Source organism: Condylura cristata, unplaced genomic scaffold (assembly GCF_000260355.1).
Source record: "Condylura cristata isolate star-nosed mole 26May11 unplaced genomic scaffold, ConCri1.0 scaffold00042, whole genome shotgun sequence".
In the NCBI taxonomy this organism is placed as follows: Eukaryota; Metazoa; Chordata; class Mammalia; order Eulipotyphla; family Talpidae; genus Condylura; species Condylura cristata.
This window is the reverse complement of record NW_004567143.1, coordinates 4,308,535-4,318,610: the sequence shown is the minus strand read 5'-3', so window position 1 is coordinate 4,318,610 and position 10,076 is coordinate 4,308,535. Positions and strand designations below refer to the sequence as shown.

The 10,076-nt window shown below is 63.8% G+C and overlaps 2 protein-coding genes across 2 annotated transcripts in view; one reads left to right on the top strand and one right to left on the bottom strand.

The window, feature by feature from the left end:
- The window catches only part of ABCB8 (ATP-binding cassette, sub-family B (MDR/TAP), member 8), an 11,509-nt gene extending 6,717 nt beyond the window's left edge, over nt 1–4,792 (bottom strand). Inside the window, exons 1-5 of the mRNA XM_012733859.1 lie at nt 4,215–4,792; nt 1,150–1,459; nt 712–867; nt 543–637; nt 60–431 (exon numbers count right to left, since the gene is read on the bottom strand). Coding sequence (XP_012589313.1) covers nt 60–431; nt 543–637; nt 712–867; nt 1,150–1,459; nt 4,215–4,309 — 1,028 coding nt within the window. The 5' untranslated portion in view covers nt 4,310–4,792. The remainder of the gene's footprint in view (nt 1–59; nt 432–542; nt 638–711; nt 868–1,149; nt 1,460–4,214) is intronic.
- Nucleotides 4,793–5,952: 1,160 nt separating this feature from the next.
- Nucleotides 5,953–10,076, top strand: part of ATG9B (autophagy related 9B) — a 6,738-nt gene continuing 2,614 nt past the window's right edge. The window contains exons 1-7 of the mRNA XM_004694374.2: nt 5,953–5,971; nt 6,319–7,078; nt 7,225–7,268; nt 7,413–7,477; nt 7,636–7,794; nt 8,258–8,399; nt 9,641–10,072. Of these exons, the coding sequence (XP_004694431.1) occupies nt 6,526–7,078; nt 7,225–7,268; nt 7,413–7,477; nt 7,636–7,794; nt 8,258–8,399; nt 9,641–10,072 (1,395 nt within the window). The 5' untranslated portion in view covers nt 5,953–5,971; nt 6,319–6,525. The remainder of the gene's footprint in view (nt 5,972–6,318; nt 7,079–7,224; nt 7,269–7,412; nt 7,478–7,635; nt 7,795–8,257; nt 8,400–9,640; nt 10,073–10,076) is intronic.

Below are 10,076 nucleotides of genomic sequence, written 5' to 3'. Positions count from 1 at the left end.
GGCCCATCTGGCTTCTCTTCCTGCCCTGGAGACGGAGGGCAGAAAAGGAGGAGGGTGACGGCGACAGGTCTGGGTCGCCCGGCGGCCCAGCGACGGCGTGGGGGCTGTCAGCGTGCCCGGCCTCCCGGGCCAAGGCAGGGGGAGTGGCTCGGGGCCTGGCACGCAGGGCTGGGAGCGCTCCTGTCTGGGGCCTGGGGGTGGGGGGGCCTGCGAGGGGGCAGGATGTCAGGAGAGCAGACGGCCGGTCTGACCTGGCCCCTGGGCAGCTCTCCCGGCGCTTCCCACTCCTGGCCGCAGCCTCGCCAGATGGAGCGTGAGCACTGACCTGGGAGATGACGAGCTTGAAGGAGGACTTGAACTCCTGCACGTCAGCGGTCAGGCGGCTCACCAGCTGCCCCGTCTTCGTTGCATCAAAGAAAGCGATGTCTTGGCTGCGGCGGGGTGTGGGAAGAGGGAGACGTGACTCCAGGGGAGGCTGCCCCCCACGGCCCCTGGCCCCCCACCAGGCACTGGTCAGCCTGCCCGCGCCCGCTGGGCCGCACCGGAGCAGGTTGCTGAAGAGGTTCCTCCGCATGTCCACGGCCATGCGCTCGCCGACGCGGGACAGCAGCACCAGGTAGCCGAAGGTCAGCAGCCCCTGGGAGAGAGGCGGGTGCTGGCGAGGCTCCGGGCCACGCGGCCCCCGCGCCCCAGGCCCGCCCTCCGCTGTACCTGGAGGCCGTACAGGAGCAGCAGGTGGCTGCTGATGTTCCGGGACTCGGTCAGGAAGCTGCCCACGCGCTGCCGCGTGTACTTGGCCACGATCTCCACCAGCTGGCCCAGGAGCAGGGGGATCTGCACGTTCACCAGCGCCGCACCCAGGGCCATCTGGGGGAGGTGTGGTTTAGGGGGGCCAGGTCTCCCCTGCCAGCACCCCGACCTTGGCCCTTCCTCTCAGCTGCTGTCCACGTTTGGCTGTTTCTAAGCCTTGTGAGAGGCAAAGCTGTCAGCCCGGGGTGCCCCGCTGCCCCAGCAGCTGGGTGCCGGCGCTCCTGGCACCCCCGCCCCTGCTGCAGCCTGAGGTCCCTGGCTCTGGGCAGGGCTGGACACTGTCCCTGCGGAGCTCTGGCTGGGCACCTCCCGGCCCCGGTGTGCAGGGGGAGACCTCACCACGATGGCTGCCCCCAGGATCAGCAGGTGGGGCTGCAGAAACTGCCAGAAGAGCTTCCAGTTGAAGCGGGCCTCCAGAGCACAGGGCTGCGGGCGCGCAGGAAGGGCCTCTTCAGGCTCACACAGTGCCACCAGGTAGAGGCGGGGGCACAGACTCAGCGCCCCTGGGCCGAGGAGGACGCCCCCAGCCCAGCGCCAGGCAGTGGGGCTTCTGCGGGGCCGTGAGGACGCCTGAGGCAGGCGGGCCCGGAGCTGGAACCGCAGCTGGGCCACAGCCCGGAGCAGGCAGGAGCCAGGGCTGTCGGTGCTCCTGTGGGGGACAGCGGACAGCACTGAGGACCGCGGCGACCTGGGTGGACATTCAAGATGAGAGCTCCCGCGCTCTGCCAGGCGCCTGCAGCCTCTGTCAGGCGGCTCGCGCACCTGTTTCCGAGAGCCACACACACGCACACGCAAAGTCACCGGGGAAGGCGGCAGAAACGCCGTCCCTGGGGGCCCTGGCCTGGCCTGGGCCTGTTGCAGCCAGAGCCACAGCGGCAGCGCTGCAGGGCTCCACCTCCACAGCCCAGGGCAGGGCTGTCCGGCACAGCCGCGTCCGCCGAGCAGGCGCCACTGGCCTGCCTCCTTTCCCTGTCTGCAGAGGGAGGGGCGGCGCTGCCCATGGCTCAGGGGCGGGAGACGCAGAAACAGGCCCGCGTCGGGAGGCTGAAGATGGGCGGTGGGCATGTGCGAGGTCAGCACAGGGTCCTCCCGCCGAGGGGCGGCAGGGCCTGCCCCAGGAGGCTCCTGGTGAGGGGGTGCCGTGTGCAGGTGGAGGGACAGGTCCAGGTGGGGACAGGTCCAGGTGGGGGTCACACTCGGAGAGGGATCGGAGGCCTGGGCACTGGGAGGGCACAGCTTTAGGGAACACCAGGACTTTGGAGGCTTCAAGGTCTGTGCTGGTTGGAGGCTGGGATGTGTCACCTCAGAGGTGCATTTTATTTTATTTTTTAAAGACTTATTTATACATACAATACTGGGGTACAGGTGGGAAGTCTGGGGAGCGGGGCAGTGAGAGGACTCTCCAGAGACAGGGCAGGGAGCAGAACAGACAGATGGACTGAAACCCACCGCTGAGGGCTGCAGCGGGGAGACAGGAGGGGTCTGCTGCGCCCTGGGGTCCCTCCCTGGCGGGGATCGGGCTCATGTTGCAGTGGCTGAGACAGCCTCATAGTGCTGCGCTTTGATTCTTTGTGTCAGCTTTGACCCTCTGTGTGAGGGAGGCCCCAGAGTTACATTTTAAAGATCACAGCAGGGGGTGGGGCGGGCGGGGCTGGAGGGGCCAGGACTGGCACAGGGAGGCCCGTCAGAAACCAAGTGACAACAGGCTGAGAGAAGGGCAGGCCCAAGTCCAAAAGTGGGGGAAAGGCTTTTCACAAAGAGAGGGGCTTGTCTTTTGGGGTGACAGGCTCGGGTGCTCCTGAGGGCAGACTCACCCTAACTGCCCGGATTCAGGAGGCCTGTGCTTCGCGCCCGCGCTGGGTTCCGCCCTCCACCCCCACTGCCTGCCGGCTCCGACCTCTGCTTGCCCGCTGTGGGTCTGATGTCCAGCCTATGCCCGGGCGGAGACACACCCCTTCTGCCCTGTGTGCTGTCCGATTTCCCGGTCTCGGCCACGCAGCTGTCCCCAGCCCCGAGAGCTCTGCTAATAGCAGGGATCAGTCAGTGTTAAGTCCGCGACGCAGAGTGACCTAACTGGGCCCAAGTGCACAGCTCCAGACCTACTAAGGCTGACACAGGAACACACTTCACTGTGACCCTGTAGCAGAACCACATCACATAAGGCTGAAATGTTTCATGAAACAACACCTGCCCTGATTCTTTGCCATGCATTCTGAGCTGTTCTTACATTCACTTCCAAGTGGCCCCAACCCACTAAATTCATTCATACGCCAGTGTGTCGTGACTTGCACTTTTGAGAACCCCTGCACTGGTGAATGCACAAATACTTGGATGTTACTTGATGTCTCTCCTTGGGCTTCTCTCCGGTTTAAATAATGTCAAGACTCTCACAGGCCTGCCCTGGTGGTACAATGGGTTAAAGCACAGCACTATGAAGCTGTGCACAGCCACTGCAGCAGGAGGTCAATTCCCGGCCAGGGGTGACCCCCGGGGCGTGGCAGACCTCTCTGTCCCCAGCTGCTCCCCTCAGCAATGTGTCTCAGTAGAGCTGCCTGTTCTGCACCACTCTGTCTCTGGCGAGTCCGCTCACCCCCCTCACCTCTGGCCTGTGCCCCAGATCTTGTGTGCATAAATAGATAAATCTTTATATATATATATATATATAAAGCCCACCCTTACTCTTTCCTAAGCATTTTAATAATTTATCATGGCCACTCTCCAGCTCCTCTCATCTCCAAAGGCCTAAAAAGGTCTCAGTCACTGCCAAGAACAGATAAGCTATTCCCAGCAGCAGTACTTCCAGCTCCAGCAGCAGCGCTGGCCACCTCTGTCAGGTGGCCTCTCCGCATAGCCACGATGCTGGGTTCAGCTGCTGGCAATCTCTGCGTGCCTGGCCCTGGGCTATAGACCTTGGGAGTGGGAGTTACAGGGTTCTTGTTCATCTCAGTGTGGACCAAAGTGTAGGACAACACACGTCTGAGCGACTAGATTCGTTACCTCTGAAGGAAGGATCTAGGGAGAGGCCCCATTTTGTTCGGCTCACTGTGAACCTCGAGAGCACCACCAAGACCCGAAGGGCCACTGAGAAATTTAGTCCACAGGGCTCGACCAATTCCAGAGCACGACCTGTGCGGCACGGCGCCCCCTGGTGGTGAGCACGGACTGGGCGGGATCGCCGACCCTGAGGCACGGAGCTTCCGGCTGCACCTGGCCAGACCGCACCTGGATCCTCTCGGTAAATTATTGAGGCCAGGCCCCCGGGGAGTGACATTCCATCCCGGGCCGGCTGGCCGGCCTACAGCTCCCAGCAAGCCTCGCGCGAGCCCGGACTCCATCTCCCGGCGGCCCGTCGCCCTGCCGGCGGGTCAAGGGCCCCCTGTCCCAGTAGGTTTGTCCCTTTTTACCTGACGGCCGAGAATGTCTGGAAGCGGTGGGGTAGTAGCGGCCTGCCTGGGACATGGCCTCCCCGAATCCCCACCCGAAATAAGTGCACCAACATGATGGGGCGGGACAACAGTTGCAGCCGGACCGCAATTTCACCCCGATCCCACTGAGGACTCCATATTGGCTCCCGACAACCCCCTCGCGCCTCGGCGTTGATTGGCGGACGGACGCATCAATTTCGTTGCAAACTTTGATTGGAGAACACTTGCCAGCGCTCCTCTTTCAGAAGCTGTGATTGGAGAGAACCGTCTAGCCGCCCGCCCCCGGCTCTGGAGGCGGAGCGCTGGGGCGTTGTGTCCCGCCCACGGCCCGGGTCGGCTCCCTAGTGACGTCACGAGGATGTGCCCAGGCCTCCCCCCGCCCCCCGGGTATCCATAGTAACGCGTCCGCCGCTGACCTCGGGTCCAGTCTCCTTAGGGCTCCTCCGGCGCACGCTAAGGGTTCCTGGGGATTCCAGGGACTGTGGAGCGCTGGTTCTGGAGAACCAAGGGACAAAGTTGACCGGGGAGCATTTACAAAATAGAGGCAAATAGGCAAAATAGAGCCCTGGAGGGCCAGGGCTCTGGGGCTGGCAATCACGTGACAAACACCCCCGTGATTCTGACACCCCTGTGATTCTGACACCCGCCTCCAATGATTGAGAACCCCGGGTTTGGCGGTCCACAGGTTCCTATCCGCCGGCAGGCTGAGCTGCCTAAAGCTTCAGCCGCAGCTCGGGGTTTATTTGTTCCCTGTTAGTTATTTGTTTACAGCCCGGCTCTGATGTCTTTTAGGGTGGTGGCTCCATCTCATCTGTACGACCTCCCATCTCCTCCACATGCCTGGCAGGGGAACGTGCCTCTCTTTATAACAGATTGGTTTGAGATGTGGGCGGTGGTCGCGGCGCGCTGACAATACATCTGAGGTGGAACTGTGTAGGAGCCTGTGCCAGGATTGGTTTGAGGTTTCTGGTGTATGGGGACGGTGTGGGAGGGGTCCAAAGTGAGCGTGGTGGAATTTGGGGGTGTGCGAGGAGAGAGCAGACAAAACCGTGGAATTTGGGGGGGGGTGTGAGGAGAGAGCAGACAAAACCCACAGAGCTGGTCTTGACAGCTATCCTCTGCAATGTGTGATTCCACTCTGGGCAGTCTGGAAGGGAAGTGTTTCATTCTCCCAGCTCCGCCTCCTGCTGCACACACGTGAGCTACCTTGGGGTTTCCCCAGCTAGGAAGGAGGCCCCAAGGGGGAATGGGCACAGTCTGTGAGCAGGTTCATGATGGCCTGCATGATCTTCGGTGAGCAATCGGAAGCTCTGTCCCTCGCCCCGTAACTCAGCCCTGGACTCTGGGGCCTGAGCCCCGTGGGCCCTGACACCTGGGTGGCTGAGTCAGCACCTCAGGAATGGGCTTCAGTAGGAAACCTGGTGATTCAAGGCCTCAAGAATGGCGTCGGACAAGCCACCCGACCAGCTGCCTGGCCGCCGCCGCCTCCTCCATCCTCCTGGGATGACAACAGGGTCTCCCTCAGTCAGGTCACTGTGTCGCCCATGAGTTGTCCTTCAGCTGCCCACCTCTGCAGCTTCTCAAGCTTTGGATACTTCTAGGGGACCCCAGACACTGGATCAGGACTTGGGAGAGCGGGCTTCAGGGTTCAAGAGGATAACGAAGTAAACATATGGCGTTTCCAAGGGACCCCATATTTCTACTGCCGGCTCCCAAAAACACTGCTCACATACAAGGTAGCGGCCTGTCCCTGCGGCTCCTTCCTTTCACGTTGCCCTCGAGCCGCCTGCCAAGTGGGCCTTTGCTCTTCTCTTAGCACTGGCAGAAAACCAGCCTCCTCGTTTTTCTTTTTCTTTGCTTTTGGCCTAAAAAAACCTCTCTGGTGATCACTATGTATGGGGGTGGGGGGCCCAGGGAGGGGAGACAAGCTTTTAAGAAACCGAGATCCTATCATCTGGGCCCACCAGCCGATTCCTTGATAGGGCTTTCTTCCTGCGTGCCTGCTTCTGCTGCTCCCGGGCTCTCTCACTCCAGCCGGGTCTCAGATGGGCTAATAGGTGTCTCCTCTGCTCGGACTTTCCAGCCCCTGCCCCTGCAGCTGCCGGCCCTCCCAGGCGAGGAGGAGGCGGGGCCCTGGAGGCCTGGCCGCAGGTTGCCCTGGAAGGGGTGTGACGAGCCCACTGAGTCATGCTCTGTTGTTGTTGCTGTCCCTGCCGGCGTCCTGCTCGGCAACCCGGGACGCCTCGGAGGTGGCAGCAGCTCCCGTCTTCCAAGATCTCGGGAGAGGCCGATGGTGAGGCGAATAGGCTGGGGGGGGAGCCGGGGGGGACGGCTGGGGCGGTGGGGAGACCCGGGGCCTGGATCAGTGCCCCTCCTCCCCATGCCCCTGCCTCCTCTTCCTCCCCCTCCCTGCCGGGGGCCTGGGGGCGGGAGGGTCTCGGTCTTCTCTCTGTCTCCGGCCCCTCACCTGAGGAGCGGCCTGTCCTCCGCTCCTGCTGCAGCCCCGGGGCCTTCCTGCTCAGCGATGCAGGGGCCTGGGGCTTCTCAGCCTCGTCACTGTGCCCTCCCCACCCCAGCAACCCCCCCCAAGCAGGCGAGGTCTACCACGACGCCCATCTCTGCTCCCCGCTGCTGGGGTTCCCACTCCACCCCAGCCCTGGCCTCGGTGACTCCCCTTCCCTCACGCCGATGCCCCCAGGACCCTCCTGGGCTGCGGATAGGCCCCCTGATCCCTGAGCAGGATTATGAGCGGCTGGAGGACTGTGACCCTGAGGGGTCCCAAGACTCCCCCCTGCACGGGGAGGACCAGCAGCCCCTGCTGCATGTGCCCGAAGGGCTCCGAGGTGAGTGTGTGGGTGTGGGGTGAGGGGGCTGTGTCAGGGCCTTCGGGCTCCAGGGCCTGCCCCAGGCTGGGCCTCTGGCAGGCACTGAGGTTGGGCGCTGGCTGCTTAGGCGACAGCCAGGTGCCAACACTTTCCCCTGTGCCCAGGCTCCTGGCACCACATCCAGAACCTGGACAGCTTCTTCACCAAGATATCCTTTGTGCTGGGTGCGCGGCGGCCCAGGAGAACCCCCGGGGGCTGGCACTGACATTGGTGGGAGACCGAGTGGGTGGGGGACCGTGGGGGCCCCGTCCTGCCAGGCTCCTCCTGCCGGGCTTTTTCTTGACCCGCCCACGTCTACAGCTACCACCAGAGGAACGGCTTCACCTGCATCCTCCTGGAGGACTTCTTCCAGCTGGGGTGAGAGGCCGCCTCTGTCCTGGGGCCCCCTCCCTGTCCCCCTGCTGCTGTGGGGCTGCCCAGCACCTTCCTGGGCAGCTCGGGGCTCCCTGGTGGGATGCGGGGCTTGCCCTGGAGGCTGGGTCCTCCCAGGGCCTGATGGCCTCCCTACCTCCCAGACAATTCGTTTTCATCGTTGCCTTCACGACCTTCCTCCTGCGCTGCGTGGATTACAACGTTCTCTTTGCCAACCAACTGAATAACCGCACGAGTGCCGGGCCGCTCCACAAGGTGACCTTGTCGGATGCCATCCTGCCCTCGGGCCAGTGTGCCCAGCGGTGAGTGCCAGTGCCGGAGGGCGGGTGGGCAACCTCTGGCCTGTGGTCTAGACAGCGGTTCTCCCGGGGCCTCCGGTGACCTAGGAGGCTTAGACTGACAGCAGCCTCCCAAGGGGCCGTGTGCCTCGTCAGGCCTCCCAAGGGGCCGTGTGCCTCGTCAGGCCAGAAAGCTGAGAACGGCTTTAGCACTTAAAGCACACGTGTATCCCAGCGCCGGCCAGGCCCTGGGTGCTGGGGATTGCATGGCACCCCTCGACCCATCGCAGGACACTGACAGCGGCAGAAACCCAGAGTTCTCAGAAATGTTGGCTTTGACCCGCTGTGAGAGGCTCGGGGCCTCAGGGCCACAGTTTGAGAGTGGCTGGTCTAGCTGGTCTCCTCCATGACTTCTCCACGGCTCCCTAAGTCTGGTCCCCTGTCTATCGGGCCCCCACTTTCTTGCCGCTCTCTGCCCTTCCCCCAGGATCCGTGCCAGCCCCCTGCTGGTCTTTCTTCTCATCCTGGCTGCTGCCTTCTGGCTGTTCCAGCTGCTTCGCTCGGTCTGCAACCTCTTCAGCTTCTGGGACATCCAGGTGTTTTACAAGGAGGCCCTGCACATCCCCCCGGTGAGCTGGGTGGGGGTGTCTGTGTGCCCCGTGCCAGGTGGGTGAGGGCTACGGGTGCAGACCGCAGGGCCAATCAGAAAGAGGGCCGAAGGCCTCAATGACACCTACCCGAGGCCCTGAATACTGTTGCAAGGCGGAGTGCCACCTTGTAAAACAAGTCCTCACCTGGCGCAGCTTGGCCAATGTAGAAGGGCTGTGGAGGATGACTGAGTCACGTGCTTATGATCAAAACAGCGGCCGTGTAAACAGCACATCTGAGCTCACAGAGCTGGAAGAGTCCGGGCTGCTCTGGACAGGACGGGGTGGAGGCAAAGAGCCCCCCCAGTCTGTTGAGGCCGCTGGGCGACCCTCCCCTCGCCGTGGCCTCGGCCGCCTTGCAACACCTGGCCCCTGCACTGCTGGCCACGCTTCCCCCCCTCCTCCACCTCCGTCACTCCTGCTTGCCCTGCTCCTCCGTTCCTTCTTCAAGGCAGGCTCCAAGGCTAACTGCCGCCAGCTTCCCTAGCCCCTCAGGAGTCCAGAACCTTCCGCACAGCCCTCTGGCAGCGCCCGGGGAGGTTCTGGAAGGCCCCCTGTGCAGGGAAGCGGCGGGCAGAGCCGGTGCAGTGCAGGAGGCCAGGGGGCCGAGTGGGGCACAGGGAGGACACCGCCCCGCGCTGAGCCCGCTGATCTTTCCTGCTGTCTCTTCTCTCCTCTCCCCCCTCCCCTCCTGTTCCTTCCAGGGGAAGGGAGTCCTGGGATGGACTGGAGAGGCTGGCCGGAGGGACTTGACTAACCTGGACGGGGGCAGCTGGGTGAAACGGGCTAAAGTGAGGGGGCAGATGAGCGCCCCGCTCTGACAGCCCCATGCCAGGCTGGACACAGCCAGTGTCTTAGGACGTTAACCGGGGGATGGCGTGGGGCTGGGCTGGGGTCTCAAAGCCCGAGGAGGGGAGGCTCCAGGCCCCTCAGCTGCCGCAGCGCCATGTCCTAAGTGCAGGACTGTGGACTTGGGGGCCGGCGCCCTGGAGCTGTTATCAAATACCTGCCGAGCTTAGGGTGTGAGGTGTCCCCGTGTTGCTGGGAAGTGCTGACTCATGGCCTCGCGGCCACTGGGGCAGGAGAAGCGGCCTCCCTGCACTAGGCGGAGGAAGCTGGAAGTGCCCTTTGCCGGGTGTGGGGGGAGGGGAAGGCAGAGGGGCATATTCCCGTCGCAGCGGGGGGGGGGGGGGTGAGAGCCTCACGGGGTCCCCTCTCCTCAGGAGGAGCTCAGCGCGGCGCCCTGGGCGGAGGTGCAGTCGCGCCTCCTGGCGCTGCAGAGGAGCGGGGGGCTGTGCGTGCAGCCGCGGCCGCTGACGGAGCTGGACGTGCACCACCGCATCCTGCGCTACACCAACTACCAGGTGGCGCTGGCCAACAAGGGCCTGCTGCCCGCCCGCTGCGCGCTGCCCTGGGGCGGCAGCGCCGGCTTCCTCAGCCGCGGCCTGGCGCTCAACGTGGACCTGCTGCTCTTCCGCGGCCCCTTCTCGCTCTTCCGCGGCGGCTGGGAGCTGCCCGACGCCTACAAGCGCAGCGACCAGCGGGGCGCCCTGGCCGCGCGCTGGCGCCGCACGGTGCTGCTGCTGGCCGCCGTGAACCTGGCGCTCAGCCCGCTGGTGCTGGCCTGGCAGGTGCTGCACGCCTTCTACAGCCACGTGG